This window comes from Ruditapes philippinarum, unplaced genomic scaffold (assembly GCF_026571515.1).
Source record: "Ruditapes philippinarum isolate M1 unplaced genomic scaffold, ASM2657151v2 ctg3605_1_1_1_1, whole genome shotgun sequence".
Lineage (NCBI taxonomy): Eukaryota > Metazoa > Mollusca > Bivalvia > Venerida > Veneridae > Ruditapes > Ruditapes philippinarum.
In genome coordinates, this window is record NW_026862108.1 from 141731 (window position 1) to 160868 (window position 19138).

Here is a 19138-nt window from a genome sequence, read left to right on the forward strand (position 1 = left end):
TCTTTCTGTTCAGGGAAGATCTGGTCACGAATTTCATGTGACACCGAGAGCCCGCAGCGCTCGAGGTTTTTCATGAAATTCGTGACCAGGTCTTTCCTAAACAGAAAGATCGATGTACGAGGCCGATATCCAACTTACACACCGTAAAACTATATTGGCATGAGCAATGGGTGATCAGAAGCATTTGATGTAATGCACAAATGTTATTTTTAACACAACGCATATACAGGTAAGCTTTATCAACGTTCTGCTGAAATACAATATATATTTTGCATTTAACTTTGCTTTTCCCTTCAAAACAATAATCAAAAAAGCTTAATGTGCAATTTGTCAATAATAAAGTGAATAGGTCTGTAATGGAAGGTTTGTTAAAAATGAATAAGTATGTTTATAGTATTTGGTATAAGACAATGCAGATTCAAGGACATTTGTCCCCGGACAGCTGCCACCCCGGACGTTTGTCCTCTTTTTTTTTTTGCTGTTGTGACTAAGTCTTGTCACTTGTTAACTTGAGTATAGATCTGTGTATGCCAATGGAGACATTATAGTTAATTTATTTATGGATGCTATTTTGACTTTCACAAATTTGCACGAGAGTTTTTGTGTATTTAAGCACAATGAAATTTCAACAATAGGGATGAATTTTGGTAGCAAACAATTCAACAATAAAATATTTTAACATTATTAAAACAGGGAGGGGGAGGGGCAAATATCCGCCCCTTTCAAAGATATGAGGGGGCAAATGACCGACACTGCAAAAAAGGGCAAACTTCCGAGTGGGCAACTGTCCGAAGGGCAATGTCCGGATACCCAGCAGACCACGAAAGACTTACATATAAGCATTGTTAGCAAGTGTGAGATACATGAAGTGAAACTATATTTTATATAGAAGCAGATTATAAAATGTTTTAGCATAGAATATGATCGTCATCATAATTTTTTATACTAAATTACTTATAACCACATTAACATTTTTAAATTGTAATAAGTATTCCGAGATAACTGCTATATAGTTTCATAAATATGAACTTGAAGCGTCCATTTTGTTTTATTGTGAACTTAATGACAGAAAAACCACTTAGATTACTATTACTTTAAAAAAATGACGCGATTAAATAAATGTTAAATGTGTCCTAACTTTGATATGCTATCCATTATATTTATTCAAAGATTTGATATAGGGATGCTGGAATAATTGCTTAGTGCCTTCAATAAACATTATCTTGTTTAGAAAATGTATCACGATTTTGTAAAACAGGAACATTATGATAATCATTTACATTTTATTTCAATTTTTAATTTTCATGTTTTCTTTGCCGGCGCATCGGCAGGTCTATTTTTCCACGTGTATTTCATGACTGGGTCTGTCTGACTAGAACAGACCTGTGCATGAGCAAAAGATAGACCTCATAACGGACTTTCCTTTGTTTAAACAGGTCTATCCGAAAAATATAGACCTGTCACAAACAATAGAGGAGGTGTGTAACTATTGATCTGATAAAATGTAGCCTATTGAGCATGATTTGTGTTACTTTTATACCAACAAGTGATACTATTCAACTTTGATCTGATCCTATCTGTATAAATTTAACACTCTGTGTAAAAACACAATTGAATAACAATTTTTATGCCCTAGCTGGTGTAAAGATATAAAGATACTCTGTTCTGTCATAAAGGAGTGATTTATCCCCCTCTGTCAATTTTGTTATATATAAACATATCAGCAATAAGACTCAGGACTGTCTTTGACCATAAAATTAACAAAATAGAAAATGACCAACTTCTCAGATGAAGGCCCCAGGACTATTTTATTTACTTTAAAAGAAAAAAAGTATACCTGATTAAAGGTTGGGTGTTGTTTTCATGTTCTACATATATATCAGTGGCTTGACCATCAAGTTCTCCAGTATCACTGTCTTCTCTGAAACAAGATATTGTATCTGATTTAAAACATTATTTTTTTTTTCAAATCTATGTAAACATTGGGCCCTTTTGAGCAATGAGCTTTGTAAATGATTCTTTTAGTGATACTATATGATTTAAGATTGATCTAAGTTGTATAAATTAAAGGTTATTTACCTGATTAAAGGTTGGGTGTTGTTTTCATGTTCTACATATATATCAGTGGCTTGACCATCAAGTTCTCCAGTATCACTGTCTTCTCTGAAACAACATATTGCATCTTATTTAAAACATTATTTTTTTTTTCAAATCTATGTAAACATTGGGCCCTTTTGAGCAATGAGCTTTGTAAATGATTCTTTTAGTGATACTATATGATTTAAGATTGATCTAAGTTGTATAAATTAAAGGTTATTTACCTGATTAAAGGTTGGGTGTTGTTTGCATGTTCTACATGTATATCAGTGGCTTGACCATCAAGTTCTCCAGTATCATTGTCTTCTCTGAAACAAGATATTGCATCTTATTTAAAACATTATTTTTTTTTTCAAATCTATGTAAACATTGGACCCTTTTGAGCAATGAGCTTTGTAAATGACTCTTTTAGTGATACTATATGATTAAAGATTGATCTAAGTTGTATAAATTAAAGGTTATTTACCTGATTAAAGGTTGGGTGTTGTTTGCATGTTCTACATATATATCAGTGGCTTGACCATCAAGTTCTCCAGTATCACTGTCTTCTCTGAAACAACATATTGCATCTTATTTAAAACCAGGGCTCTCAGTAGGGTCAGAATTTTACGAGTCAAAGACTCTTTGGCCAAAATATTCATGAGTCAAATCATTTTTTTCTAGTGTCATTTGACTACATGAATCATCTTTATGTTACAAAAATGACTGTATTGGATGTCAGTTTTGGAGATTCCAAAGTCTAAATTGACAGAAAAAATCTATACCCCCCCCCCCTCCTCCACCTAAAAAAACCAAATAAAACAAAAAGAATGATTTTCTGTGAAAGAATAAAATAAGCAGCAGCTTTTCTGATTAAATGTATAAAATATAAAAATTTTATCTTTACTGGTATGCTATATCATATTAATTTTAAATACCAAAATGTACCTTGGAATATTTAATGGAAAAAGAAATAACAAATGCACAGGTACTCCAAGTAAATCAAAGACGTATTATAAACTTTTAAAAGCAATCAATAATTGACACCTCAAGTATGTAATTCTTATCAGTTGTGTAGAGCTATTTTTAGCACTGTCAAATTGCAGCCACGGAATTGTCGCGCTTCAGTGCACAGGGTATAAACAATTGCCGTGTGTAAAGCATTTTATACACGGCTTATACTGCCTGTTGACATTTTTAATGAGTGAGATTTGAACATAAGTAGGATTTGATAGGTAATTAGGGGTGGATTAAAGGTAATTATTATTGCATAGCTGAAAATCCCATGTGGCAAATTGTAGGGCTGGATCAATATACCGGTAAATCGGTATTTATCGATTTTCCGTTTTTCAATACGGTACGGTTATCGGGTTTTAGCTATACCGATACAAAGGGAGACAACCTAATAACACTTATAAACATGATGGCTTTACATTAAAACTATCGTCTTTAAAATGTCCGCACAAAAGTCAAAAGTGTGGAATTTTCTCTAAAGTAAATGTTAAGAAGGCCCTCATCAATATTTGAAAGGCTGCATTGATTAGTTCAGATGGAACAACGAATATGTCAAAACACAAAATGACGGATAAATCCGTGTCAAAATTAATCCGGCCATTCAATCTCCTATTTCTAACACTGGTAAAAATTACTTTCAGGTCAGCAGTAGTTTGTATTAGACCAAACATTTACTTGTAATTTTTTAAACACATATTGTGAACACATAAATCCAACAAATTTATTGATTTTCCAAGATGTAGTTTGCTAACTAAATAAATGTGACTGCGCGAAGATGTAGCTAAACACCGTTTCCCGGTACGTTACGGATTACGACACCACAACATCATGACATGATATTTATATTTTTATTGTAATTTTACCGTTTAAGATAGAAAAAACATGATTTGTTAGAAAATTTTCAATGTTCCAATACTTTCTCAGCGTATATATTTCAAATTCTACAAAAATTTGATTTTATTATAAAGATCTTATAATTTAGAACAGTTGACTTGTAGACAGTACTAGACTCCTGTCATAATAAATAGTGATGTTTTAATTATTTTCTGCGTTAACTTTTCCTAGTATTTACATAATTATATTTTTGCATTGAATTATTTCTCTACAAAGCTTTTTAATTTTTTTTTCAAAATAATTGTTTTATCTAAAAAAGGGACCATCATGTCATTTTCAAAATATTACCTCAAATGTACTAATTAAGGTACCTATGCACCTGCTCTGTATTATATATCATCATTAACAAAGTCAAAATCTAAAACAGATATAAGAAAGATTCAATAATATTTCACCAGGGCATCTATAAAATGTAAATAGTACTTTTAATAAGTACATCCTAACAATGAAGCATCATTGTACTGTATCGTCAATACGTATTGTGTATCGTTGGTCTGTATCGCAATGCGTATCGTATCGGAAATTTCTGATCAATACCCAGCCCTAGCAAATTGACTCTTGAGCAGATTTTATCACGTGTCAAATTTGTGCATTTCCCCATTTTCACAAGTCAAAACCCGGATCCCCGTGTCAATCGATAGCCCTGTAAAACATTTTTTTTTTCAAATCTATGTAAACGTTGGGCCCTTTTGAGCAATGAGCTTTGTAAATGACTCTTTTAGTGATACTATATGATTAAAGATTGATCTAAGTTGTATAAATTAAAGGTTATTTACCTGATTAAAGGTTGGGTGTTGTTTTCATGTTCTACATGTATATCAGTGGCTTGACCATCAAGTTCTCCAGTATCACTGTCTTCTCTGAAACAAGATATTGCATCTGATTTAAAACATTATTTTTTTTTTCAAATCTATGTAAACATTGGGCCTTTTTGAGCAATGAGCTTTGTAAATGATTCTTTTAGTGATACTATATGATTAAAGATTGATCTAAGTTGTATAAATTAAAGGTTATTTACCTGATTAAAGGTTGAGTGTTGTTTGCATGTTCTACATGTATATCAGTGGCTTGACCATCAAGTTCTCCAGTATCACTGTCTTCTCTGAAACAACATATTGCATCTTATTTAAAACATTATTTTTTTTTTCAAATCTATGTAAACATTGGGCCCTTTTGAGCAATGAGCTTTGTAAATGACTCTTTTAGTGATACTATATGATTAAAGATTGATCTAAGTTGTATAAATTAAAGGTTATTTACCTGATTAAAGGTTGGGTGTTGTTTTCATGTTCTACATATATATCAGTGGCTTGACCATCAAGTTCTCCAGTATCATTGTCTTCTCTGAAACAAGATATTGCATCTTATTTAAAACATTATTTTTTTTTTCAAATCTATGTAAACATTGGACCCTTTTGAGCAATGAGCTTTGTAAATGACTCTTTTAGTGATACTATATGATTAAAGATTGATCTAAGTTGTATAAATTAAAGGTTATTTACCTGATTAAAGGTTGGGTGTTGTTTGCATGTTCTACATATATATCAGTGGCTTGACCATCAAGTTCTCCAGTATCACTGTCTTCTCTGAAACAACATATTGTATCTTATTTAAAACATTTTTTTTTTCAAATCTACGTTAAACAATATATTGGGCCTAAATGGGCCCTTTTGAGCAATGAGCATGATAAATTAATTTTTGTAAATGACTATTAAGCGATTTAATTTAATTGTATAATTTAAATTCTCTCTTTTATAAACAAGATTTTTGACAATGTTTAAATGTTAATTCATATGATTTTTTCGAAGTCTAAGTTGAATAAGAAGCCTACAGTTCGGTGTTTGGCGTAATTTATATTACTTAAATATAGAACACATGGCCAACCTTTGTGAGGTCTACTTTAGTTTAAGATTAAAGGATATTATTTTCTTTCCTGAACGTCAATGCATAAATCAATGTCTAAATTAACATAAATGCCAAATAGAGCCAGAAACTATAGAAGACCATGGTACAGCTCTTGATTAGTTTTTTTTTATTACTGTAAATGATATATGCAGTACTCTTGAAAATACAACCAGGACAACATTCAGGAACTAATCTGAATTTTCATACATCCTAGTAATGATGGTTCAAGCTGTGTTTGGAAAGTCAGACTGCAAAGTCTGTGAAACTGTGAGTCACAGTATATAGGTAAAGACATGTAAGAAGTAATACAAGAAAACAAGCATGTGTATAAAGAGCCTAGCAGGTCATGGTTGTAAGAAATCAAACAGATTTTTAGGAAAAACTGCATTTGATTGATACTTGATGATTGAAGTAAAAAGGTTCCTCCATTAATTTCGAGGCTCAATTATGAGTATTGTCTAATTTTGAAACCCTAATTAGGAGGAAAAAACTACCAAACTTCCACTTACAGAAGCCCTGCAATGGAAACAAGAGCAACGCTCCACTATTTTTAGTGCTTGATAGTAAAAAAAAATGCTTGATACAGTAACCTCCTCCTGTTTACAGGTTGGGGTCATGATGGTGAACAAGTGTGCAAAGTTTCAAAGCCATATGTCAATGGACTTTGAAAATATTTGAACTATTACAAAAACTTTAACATAAGTGGTTACGCCGACCAAACGGCGACGCTCGGGTGACTACAATAGCTCGACTTATTCTTATCGAAAAGTCGGGCTAAAAATGTTGGTTTAAAGTAATATTAGTGTCCAAATTGTTTTGACCAGTTTATGCTTAATCAGTCATCGTCCGGTGGCCCATGGCCAGTGAAAATTATTTCTGGCCAGTGAAAATTTTAAGAAAATTTAGTTAAATATTTAGTAGAATAAATTCAGAACTGGAATTCGGGCTAGTAAATTCAAAATCTTTAAATTCATTGACTGCTTAATTTATACAACAATTTGTAAGCTTCAATTTAAATAAGTGAACAGGTGGGTGGGGCTTAATTTGACCTTTCGGACATTATTTAGAGGACCTCTAACTTATGATACATACCTCATATCCTGGGCAATAGATGATGTGCTTGATAATGCATCTGTTTTCTCTACCGTGCACTGTAGTGGAACTATGAAAAAAGATATTATATGAGATGACCCAGGTTCGAATACCTCCAAGCATTTATCTACACAAGCATCCAGGCAAAGTTTGATGATGATTGAGTCAAAAATGTGACTAGAGTGTTCGCAAGATTTTTCTATTTAAAGCTCCTGTGCCTTATTTTTTCCTCCAAGATGACCCATGTTCAATCTCATCCGAGCAATTATCTAGAAAAGCATCCTCACAAAGTTTATTGATGATTGAGTCATAAATGTGACAACTAGTATTCACAAGAAATTGTGGACGTATGGCAGACAACAGACATTCACTGATCCTAAAGGCTCATCAGTTTACTGTCTTTGAATGGCCACTGGTAGCACAAGACAAATGTTATTGAATACAACTTAATTATAAATGGTTTATTGATGGAGGTATTTAAAATGGTCATTTGAACAAAGAACCACTTAAAAGTTTGTAAAACATATATATCTCACTCTTTAATCAAATCAAAATGATAAATTGTTTAAAACTGGAAAATATGTATTTATATGTGAACAAAGAGATTTTATGGGCAAATGGATACATAGGAAAAATACAGGGGGGGAAATCATTGTCTATTTCTTGCGTATGCTCATTCAGAGTGCCTTAAAGAAGCATACAATTAAGTACCTTTTATGTCAGATATATACCGGACATTAAACCCTTCTTTGTCAACTCCAGCTTTGCAAAAAAATTTTGCATCATCATCGGGTGAAAATCTTTTTTTCTGGAAAAGGAAAACAAGTTTCGCATTAATTAATTATAAGATTAGTGACATAAAATTCTTTAGAAACAGCAGAGAAAAACATGCATTGTATTTAGATGATTTTTATCTTCAGTTTGAATATGGGTCTTCTGAAGTCTAAAACATAGTTCACACCGCCCAAATTGAAATATGGACAAAAAGCTGTAGGTCTTTCAAGGTTATATTTTCAGTACTATTATGAAGACAATTTTTTAAGAAAGTTTGCTTTCATGATTTCTAGCTCTAGTTTCAATATGGGCCCATGAGTAGCAGGGATATGGTTATTTTGTCCCCTACTTGTGTAGGTTCAAACTCCACATCAGTTCAAGTGAAGGAAGAAATGAGTAAGTTTTTCCTGACAGCTGACTGATATTGCAGATATCTTGTTCTACACATATGGGCCGCTATATACAGTACTATAATATTAAAATAAGATATAAGGTCACCAACAAAACAAAAACATCATGTTCAACAAACAAGTATTTGAGGGATTTTAATGAAATAAAAAGCGTTAGCACTTGGATTGATGCTTTTAAATGGCGACAAAAACAGATAACCGTGATCTGGTCGCTTCTTTCAGCAATGTTCTTGTTTATTCCGCATGATGTTTTTGTTCTGTTGGGGGCCTTATATCTTAATATACATATATAGGCCGATGATGTAAAATATTTGATTATGTAGTTCTACACATGTACAGAAATTTTGAAAAAATCAGCAAAAGAAACACGAGACTAACAGCTAAAAATAATTTGCACAAGACATTGCCACATGGACAATATTGTTATTTATTTATTTGTTATATTACATATATAGTGAAAAGTAAACAAGAATCTGTGTTTGATAAACACAAATGCCCCCGCGCTCACTGTTGTAAGTAATTAAACTTTAGAGAGTGAAGTAGCTAATTTGTATGGAAGAAAACCAATCATGTGTAGAAATCTGTACTTGGCACCCTTGACCTTGACCAACTGACCCCCGGTAACTCCACCCAAAGGAAGAATTTCATGCAACTTATTTTCCTACCAAATATGAAATAAATCTGTCAATATATAAAGGCTGTATGGGCAAAAAAAGTAAAAATCTATTTTTAGCACTGGTGACCATGACCCAACTGACCCCTACCTCCATCCATAAATGAGAATACCTCAATTTTATGTACATCTACAAAATATACAAGACATCTGTCGATAGAATAAGGTTAATACACCTGTAAAAGTGTAAAAAATCTATTTTTGACATTGGTGACCAAGTTGACCCAAATGACCCCTTATTAAAAAAAACCGAAGAGGACCTCCCTTGGTATGACTATTATAAACATGAAAGACATTAACTTAAAATTAATTTTTAGATTTATTTTTTTACACAAGTGACCTTGACCTTGACCTAGAGACACCTAGTGCCACAAAAAATTAGAGGACCGTTCAAGGTATCCACCTTACAAATATGAAATATATATCATTAAATAAATTAAGTAATTAGGTGATTTTTTTCAAAGTGATGAAAAGGGAAATTACTGGGAAAATGGATGGCACATTTATATAACTTGGCAATATCATGTACATTGTATTGATAAGTAAGTGTGAAAATTATTAAGCCATTAGTTCAGAGAGAAACATAAGATATTTCCAACTTGCCGGTTTAGGTTAACCATTATTCATTTTCCAAGTGCTGAAAAGGGCCATAACTTGGTGCAAATGAAAGCCATAGTTATGTAACTTGCCCAGATCATATACTTTGTATGGATTAGTAAGTGTGTAAATTATGAAGCCATTGGTAAAGGTAGAACTTAACAAAAATCCAACTTGCCGTTCTAGGTTAACCTCGTACGGACAGACCGACAGCCGGTTCAATTACTATATGCCCGGGGGCATAAAAAAATTCTTCTTCAAAACAACAATGGTTAGAACTAAGATATTTTTACAAGAAACATTTTCTTGTGGACTTCAACAAGATTGTTCATTGTTCAAGCACCTATTCGATAGGAATATATTTCATCCAGTAATTTGATTGCCTGGTTAATATAAAGGATCTAAGTACACATGTATATAATTGACAGCCAGAAAAATATTACCTGCAGAGATCCTGAGAGCTTCAAACTTGCCTTCAACTGAAAAGGAATGGAAAAAAATGTTTTTTGTTAATTTACAACTTTTGTATACAGTACTTTCCAAATTCTGCCAATCCCCGCAAATTTTCTACTGGTGGATTGTCACTGTGACATCCCTGCAAGAGTTCTGACTTTATGCTCATCACCCGATCAGGTGAAATTTGCGCTTTGGGAATTATCATCATTGTGGATCACTGAAATATTGCAGGGACATTTCGCTCTCTCTGGTGACCATTTATTAATTCATTACACATATTTACCTGCGTCTGTAAAAATAACACATACATCATTTGTCTCCAGTGGATATTTGCACACATGTTTTTAAAAATTGTTAAAGTATGTAATTGTCAGTTACCAACATTCATGGCCAATTGTTAAAATTCCAAAGTGCTAAAATACACACTAGAACTCCGCAAAAGGGATGTGTCACCTTGTATGAAAATTAACAAAGGGCATATAATACCTTAAATATTTAGAAGTGCAGAGTAACAGTAACGATTCTCGTGCACTGCACTTAGGGTCATTGAAAGAAGCCAGGGTTTTTTTACTAACAAATTGACACCTGAAGTTGGCGTCTTTGCCTTGGTAAATTGCTAAGTTTTTTCCCCAAAAATTTTATTTTCCAGTTAAACTGGATCAGATTAAATTTTAATGTGATTAAAAATATTATTTTTTTCCATTTCAGCAAATAAAACCCACCAATTGTAGTCCAAAATAACCAAAAACAAATTTGCAGGAAACTGCAAGTAGTTTCTCACCATGGAGGCTGACATTTTGTTTCTTGGCTATATCCCGTATTGAACGGTACTATTTCTTGAAATTAAATGCCATCAAAATGTTGTCATTATCTGGGTTATTGTTTTAAGTGAAATAAGATCATTTTTATTTCAAAATGACTTCTATAGGCAAGTGTGCCACAGCTATACTTATTGAATTCATACAAAAATGGAAGTGTTTGATGATGACAAAGTTTTTAAGGGAAAAAAATACATAACTTTGTGACTCTCTACTAAGTAGTTTAGTATTTAGTATGAATAAAATAGTTTCTGTTAACGTCATAATTTCCCCAAATTGTCTTTTCACATATATACCAGCATCTTCCCCTTTTCCTAAAATATTACCCTGCAAGCATGCATACCAAGATTGGAGTCAATCTGATTTATAGTGACTGAGTCATGCTCCGGACAAACCTAAGGGGACGCAGGTCCTGCCAATGCCGACAACGACGCCAACAAAGGAAACCCCTATAATTATGTCGCCTAAAAGGTGTCAAAAACCACTCGCACATAAAGTAGCATCAATAAATAAATGAAAAATAATGTTACCATTGTTAAACAAGAAAAGCATTGATGCAAAGCATCAAAGGGCGACGCCAAAAGAATTTGATCCAGATTTGCACCTAAATACTTAACAAAAGATGTGTACTTTATAGCAGTACCATTACATGTGACCTGGAGGCTAGGGCCAGGTTAAGTTGAAACTTAAACCAAAAAAGAATAGACTCTGTCTTGCCAAGATGCAAAGGCAATTTATAGTCAATTAAGCAATCTTATAAGAGTTTAGACTCATGTTATAAGAAAGAATTTCTTCAGATTTAATTTATGAGACACAAGGATTCCTGAGTCATCAGCATATAATCACTGGCACGAGTATCGGACCTGGGAAGAAAAAATATGACCAGATGACCAGATTGATAAAAAAAAACTGTGTTTATAAAAACCAAAATAAAAAATGTAAATAATGATCCCCTTTAAAAATATACTTTCAACTTGAAGTATATTTTTAAAGGGGGTCATTATTTACATTTTATTTTGGTTGTTGACACTTTTAAGATGAACACAGGTTTTTTTATCAATCTGGCCATATTTTTTCATCCAAGGTCTGATACTCGTGCCTGTGCATTATAATAAAAGCTTATTGCTTAGGGTTGAAGACATGTAATTGACATATATTAGACATAAAAGAGGACCTAAAATGAACATAAGGGGGGACAGCATAGGTACTCAGAGCAGTAGTAGAATAAGTACCAGCCACATCAACCAGCTACTATCAGAGATAAGACTTAAACCATGTAAGAATGTCATTATATATGGCAGATGCTTGAAGTTTCATGAAGAAGAAGAAAAACAACTTCTTCATGTGCAGGATAGTGTGTTCAACTGTATCAAATGCCCTTTGTAGATCTAAAAGTATCATGCAATACTGCCTTTGTCCATTTCAAATAATGCAATCTGTTAAATGAATCAAACATGTGTCAATTGAAAAACCACTTCTAAACCCTGACTGAAACAGCCTGACCATGACTCAAACCCATGACTTTCAGAAGACCAACTGAGCTATCCGTCCTGCTACACATTTTCTCTTTATAATGAAACAGTTCTAAACCACAACATATTTCCTCACTATATCGATTTGTGTTCGTGAATTTCTTATGTTACAGAGCATAGGAAATTGAACTCATGCTTATATGCAGTCATAGGATGAGAAAAACTTTGAGCTTGACCAGAACTCATTAACCTGTGACCAACATAAGAAGAAATTTTATGAAGGCTGATTTGTATTTTGCATCAAGGGCACCGGGCAAAAACATGAAAATGCAACAAACAAACCACTTTGTGGTAGATTGTATTTTCATGTTTTCATCTGGCGCCCAGTTACTTTTTGTACTATGTTTGGTTTTCATGTGGCACAAATCACCACTATAAATTTTAGTGCACAAATTTATTCAAGGGCAAGTAACAATCTACTCTATGTACAGTCTGTTGTCGCGTTGACTCAGGAGACCTGGAGGTTGAGACCGGTGTCTCTTCATTACAAATAGATAAGACAGAAGCTGTCCTTTTCAAACTATGCACATGTTAGAATTCAGAATATGATTTTTTGAGACTTTATTAATTATATTGCTTGATCCAAGTTTAAGGACATTTTCAATCAATACATGTTTTATCATTTATAACTTTAAATGAAAGTCTCATCCCTTTAATAATAATGACATAACTGTATCTCTTTAAATGCAGAAAAATTATAAGTCTCAACATATCAATATACTACTGTCTAAGATATACATGTACATGCACATAACATTAATAATTCCCAGTTTATATTAAATAAATATGTAATCCTAACATAAACATTAACATGCTTTTGATGACCTTACAACTGGTGAATTATATACAACAAAAATAGTATTATAAGTAATACCTAAGATAGACAGAAAAGAACAAATAATTTAGTAAACATAAGTTACTTCCCCTTAAAATAAAGAAAACCTGAAACCCAAAAGAACACGATAAACAGCAAAATTATGAAATGTTGCAGGTTCAATTTTATCAAGCCATGCAAATTAATGGTAAAGTATTCATAAAAAAAATAGATGGCCATGTGTCAGCAGTAATTGCAGAAAATTGGATAGCTTTCAACATCCGGATACTGGTACACTTTGTAAAAACAACCATTCTGCGCAACAGATAAATGTAATAAGGATAAAATCAATAGGGATAATCGTTTACAACAGTTTCATTACCTATCCTTATACTCAATTGCAGGTTGAACTTTCTTCTTGTAGGAAAATTTTGAAAAATGTATAAATGATACGGCCTCAATCTAGACCACAACGATATTCGAAATCCGGGTTTTAGTATTGTCATTAAAACTAAGGGACAAGCTGTTAAACTTAACCCGCAATTTCGTGAAAATAATATCACAATGCACATGCTTTTTACATAAAGTTATTGAATACAAATATAACAACACATTTGTTTACTTGATTTTTACGAATCAAAATAAAACTAATTTACACAACATGAAATTAACTGCTAATTATAACAGCTCCTTCCATAGGCAAAAATAAAAAGCGTTCCATAATAGACGACGCCGCTCACCGGCGTCGCCAATAATATACATAATTTGTGTCAAAATTTACACACTAGATGACATCTGAAATATGACTAGTCGACTCTTGAAAAGAATCTGTCAATCTTTGATATTTACATTTGTATAGTCCCTGCCGAATCATAAAAGAAATGCCGACAACCAGATCATATATATATCAAATAAAAAAGTTGTCATCTTTTTCGTCAAGAAACAATTACACATCTCATTGCTCAAAAGTATAAAAAAACTAGAAATGTGTCCATAGGACACGGATGCCCCCACACACCACTGTTCTGTCAATCTTAAATAACTCTAGGTCAAATGTTTTTAAGACTACATGTGCCACAAGTTGAAAACTAAAAATCAACAAAGGGCCATTATTCTGTAAAATGTGGTTGCAGCAAAAATGTCTTCCTTTACTACCATCTACACATAAAGGTTGTTCATCCCTGCAAGTTTAAGCAAAATCTTCCATCCGGTTTAAGAGGAGTTGCATTCACAAAATTTCTACATAGTATATAATGAAAAAATCAACAAAGGGCCATAATTCTGTTAAATTTGGTCCCAGCGAAAATTCCTTTCTTTACTACCATCTACACATTAAGGTTCTTCATCCCTGGAGTTTAAGCAAAATCTGCCATCCGGTTTAATAGGAGTTGTGTTCACAAGATTTCGAGATGTACGGACAGATGCACTTTGTGGGGGCATAAAAATGTTGGATAATTAACTTATTAAGTCACGGTCTAGAACTGTTCACTATTTATGGGAGAAAGTGTGTATGCTGCTGGATAGCTTAGTCAGTAGAGCCACGGAATGGTTTTCAGAATGTCCCGGTCAGGCTGCACATTTTTCTCACCCAGTGACAATTATAGTCTCTATAATGTCAATTATTCAGGCTGGTGAAAATGCCCGATTGGGCTTATGAGATAAAAAATAATATTTAAAAAAAAATTAATAAAGATATTTCTTTTAAACTTTGTTTGTTTATTGAGCATAATATATGACATAAACAGAAAGAAGATAATTGGTTACTGTCACTTTTGTGAGAACTATTTCCCCTTTTTCATGTTTATATGGCATATAATTTTTGAAGTCCTTAAAAAATATGTTGCAATTTAAAATTCTTAACAGAAATATGTCCAACATCTTCACTTTGCTCAAAATTATTGCGCCACTAACTTTACTCTATATATTTCAGGGTTTTTTTTTACTAACAAATTGACACCGATAGTCGGCGTCTTCCCCTCGGTAAATAGCCAAGTTTTTTCCCCCAAAAAATTCTATTTTCCTTTAAACTGGATCAGATTTAATAATTACATGGTTTAAAATATTATTTTTCTTCATTTTATGCAGGATAAACCACCAATTGTTGTCCAAAATAACCAAAAACATTGCAGGAAACTGCAAGTACTGTCTCAACATGGAGGCAGCCATTTTTTTTTCTTGGCTATATCCCGTACTGAACGGTACTATTTCTGGAAATCAGTTGCTATCAAAATATTGTCATTTTCTTGGTTATTTTTAGTAAAGTAATATATTTTGTACTTCTTATTATGAAAATGACTTATATGGAGCTAAAGTGTGTCACAAATACACTATTATACCTATACTGTATTAACTTTCATATAAAAATAGAAGTATAAAAACCATTCACCACCATACATATTAAGAAAATATGTTATACTGCAAAGAATATTTTGCATGATGATAAAGTTTTTAAGGGGAAAAAGATATAGTTGTAACTCTCTACTGTGTAGTTAAGTATATAGTATAAATAACGTCATAATAAAGTTTCCCCAAATTGACTTTTTTCGTATATTTTTTCCCCTCCCTACCAGCGTCCAGCGTCTTCCCCTTTTCCTAAAAAAAACCCCTGTATTTGGAATTAATATTCTATTCCTGGCATAAATACTTTGACAATTCTTTGACACTGAACAGTACTGGCATGCAAGCAGTTCCCGTACAGAAGCAGTACCCGTATTTTTCATTTAAACGCTTGATTTTTACTTGCAATCTTCAAAAATTCATTTCAAATCAAGCAGATGCATAAAAGAGACAAAATCTAAGTGTCAGTTCGGCAGTACGTATAAAAGTCTCATTTTAAATCACTTTCACCTGTGCTTTGTCAAAACGTGACCTTGTTTTCTCTGGGGGATTCCGTCCTTGCGCGCATGCGCTAAAATACTTACACGTGAGGCATGTTAAAGGGTTTTCCACTAATACCACCTGTTTACAGGTAAGTAGGCAATGTGATGAAAACTAGTTTAATTATCAGAATTTTGATCAATATTACTATATTAAATAATTTTATGGCTTTGATGCGTAAAATATCATGCATTCAAGCATGCCATTGTATGAGAATGCGTTGGGGTAACGGTACCGGGTAATAGATACCAGCGTTTAGTCTACGCTCTATTTCCTGAATTACATCTATTCATCTCTTAGAAAATGGTCTGTTCAACAATTATAATTGAAAAATAGGTCCGATATAACAAAATTGTATAATTATAATGGGTTAAATTTTATGTACGGGAACTACTTCTCTTCATACAAAATAATGGATAATTTCGGTACCCCATATGAGGCCTCATAACTAAGGGTTATTCTATGTTTAGAACATGATGGAATTTCCATGATTTGTGTGACGAGCCGAATAGTGATGTGTAACATTCAAATTTTGGGGAGTGAGCGTAATAAAAAATAATGTTTAAGTAAATACGATTTTTGTACGGGAACTGCTCGCATGCCAGTATACTTTGAAGTTTTTTTTGAAAAATGTATGAAATGAATGTTGACAGGTGTTGGCGCAATAAATTGATTCATAAAGAAGTTATTTAACTTATTTTGTTTTATACTTTTTACATGTAACATATTTTTTAAGGACTTGGAAAATTATGTATTATATAAACATAAAAAGGGGAAATAATTCTCACAAAAGTGACAATTACCAAATATTTTCTTTCCGTTTATGTCATCTATATCATGCTCAATAAACAAAGTTTAAAAGAAATATCTTCATCATTTTTCTAGAAATATGATTCTTTGTCATTATAAGATAATTCGGCCATTTTCACCAGCCTGTTATTGACATATAATTAAACATAAGGGCATCTTGATTGTGATATATTGTTTTACAATACACTGATTTCGCAAACATAACTTCAGAACTACCCATTCATATACTGGTTCGGGACCACCAAAACCGGAAACCGCAGACGGCCCGAAATGCTTCATTTAGTATTTTCTTTGTTCATTGCTTGTCAGTCACTTTTTAATCAACAAAAATGCATGTTTCTTCTAGTGACGTTATGCACATCCAAGGGTATATAGTGAGTAAATGGGTGAAGATCAAAATATGTTTTCATTTTGTCATAATCCCTTTTAATTTAATAATTAACTTCACATAAAAAATAAATAACACACAGATCCAAATGAAATTTCTGTAAATATCCGTTAGAATTTACGTATAACGCTTAGTTTATAAAAAGAGTGGGACAGTCTTTTAAAATTTTAGGTAGATTTATAATTTCATCCTAAACATTTTCCAATATCAACTGTTGGTCAAACACCATCATTTTGACAGTCAATCTTTAGAAATATAAAGCAAATTCAGCTCAACTTGACTATGAAAATATGAGCATAATGTCACTTTAAGTATATTAATTTCAACCTCCGTATATAGTAATATTTTAATGTCTATTTCAAACGTTTCAAAAATGAAAAATGTTGCCGTTAAAATTTGGGCGCCAAGAAAGCCATGCCTGACGTCATCATATACCCATATACCAGCGAATCTCTGACATTCCACAAGCAATTGCGGGGATTTTTTAACATGTAGATGTTGTTATTCTTAATAATAACAATAGGTATATACTATATCAAATAAAATATTTGCTCACCATGCGTTTCCCGTAGGTAGAACTCGTCGCCATCTTGTCTACCGCTTGGCCTATTCTAAAATTAGATTTTACCCACTAACCACTGCGTCACCTGTGCTGAATTTTGGACAAGTGATTAACAAGTTCACGAACCATCGCACCTCATTACAACGCTTAATAACTATAATTCTATTTAAGTTCTAAAATCATAACTTAAAAATGACAGTCAAATCGTCTTTACACCCAGCTTTTATACGTTTAAATGAATGTTATTATTTTTGCATGATGTGAAAAGATATTCTTCTGGGACTGGGTGAAAAAAATCTCCTGATCAACATGTACACGACCATATTTTCAGTGCCGTAGCTACTATAAGGCCATGTAGGCCCGGGCTTACAAGTTGGTCAATAAATTGACATTTTAAAAAGTCCCAAAAATACAATAAAAACAGGGGCGATACTAAACTGCTGACGAATTAGCTGACGATATAGAATATATAGGAAACTGCTGACCAGTTAAACAAAGAAGGATTATCGAAAACTGCTGACCAGTTAGATAAAGAAGGGAAAACAATGAAAGTGTCAAATTGCCGTTGGTGATATAACAGGCGAGGTCGAGAAATACTTGATAAAATGTTTTTTCAAGATGTCAATATTACAAATGATACATATTAATTATAAAAATTTCAATTGATATATACTGTATATTTCTCAATTTCTTTTGATATAATATTTTATTTAAGTACCTTAATGAATTTTCTTCTATGTGTTATATATATTGGTTAAAATTTTAAAAATGGAGTCAAAATATGATGTACGAAAAATCATAATTTGTTTCAAGTATGTATAAAACTATGCATCATAGGTTAAAATATATACATGTACATATGTAATGTATATTTTAACAAAATATAATTATTATGTCGTATTTAGTGCAAATATGAAATAAAGTGATTTCTGTTTGCTTATTTGTTGTTCGTATAATTGTATAAGTAATATTGAACAATAATTAATAATGTGCTAATTGTTATAGTTAATAAGCTTTAATTACATTATAAACAACATGTTTCTACAGATATCCATTAAACTGATAATTTATCGAGGTGGGGATGGTAGTGGGTTCAAGCCGTATGGTCAAATCAGGTGTGTCTTAAGCTTATGTCTTGAAAAGGCAGTGAATTATACGCTGCTGGACTTAAGATACATATGGTATTGTATGCATGTAACTGACAGACACAACAGATCAAGCACACATATGAACATAGAAAAATGTATTTCTTCATCTTAATTGCTGTATTTATAGTGCAATTTGGTCGTACTGAATCATCACATTTTGTATTGTATCTGCGTGTTGCTAAAAATCTTTTTCGATGCACATACCGCATTTATAACTTTTCTATCTTGAGAAAAGATTAGAAATGATAGTTTAACGTCTCAATTCCGACTAAAAGGGCGCAAAGAATAGAGGAATTGA

At 32.5% G+C, this 19138-nt stretch overlaps 1 protein-coding gene across 16 annotated transcripts in view; it reads right to left on the bottom strand.

The window, feature by feature from the left end:
- The window catches only part of LOC132717962 (uncharacterized), a 33549-nt gene extending 15081 nt beyond the window's left edge, over positions 1–18468 (bottom strand). Inside the window, exons 1-12 of one of the 16 annotated variants that reach the window (XM_060701557.1) lie at positions 15105–16681; positions 9879–9914; positions 7693–7789; positions 6982–7051; positions 5487–5570; positions 5245–5328; positions 5003–5086; positions 4761–4844; positions 2564–2647; positions 2322–2405; positions 2080–2163; positions 1838–1921 (exon numbers count right to left, since the gene is read on the bottom strand). In XM_060701557.1, coding sequence (XP_060557540.1) covers positions 1838–1921; positions 2080–2163; positions 2322–2405; positions 2564–2647; positions 4761–4844; positions 5003–5086; positions 5245–5328; positions 5487–5570; positions 6982–7051; positions 7693–7789; positions 9879–9914; positions 15105–15221 — 992 coding nt within the window. In that variant the 5' untranslated portion in view covers positions 15222–16681. Of the gene's footprint in view, positions 1–1837; positions 1922–2079; positions 2164–2321; positions 2406–2563; positions 2648–4760; positions 4845–5002; positions 5087–5244; positions 5329–5486; positions 5571–6981; positions 7052–7692; positions 7790–9878; positions 9915–15104; positions 16684–17686 lie in introns of those variants that run through there. The other 15 variants (XM_060701558.1, XM_060701564.1, XM_060701563.1 and 12 more) reach the window with 15 other exon arrangements.
- Positions 18469–19138: the final 670 nt, after the last annotated feature.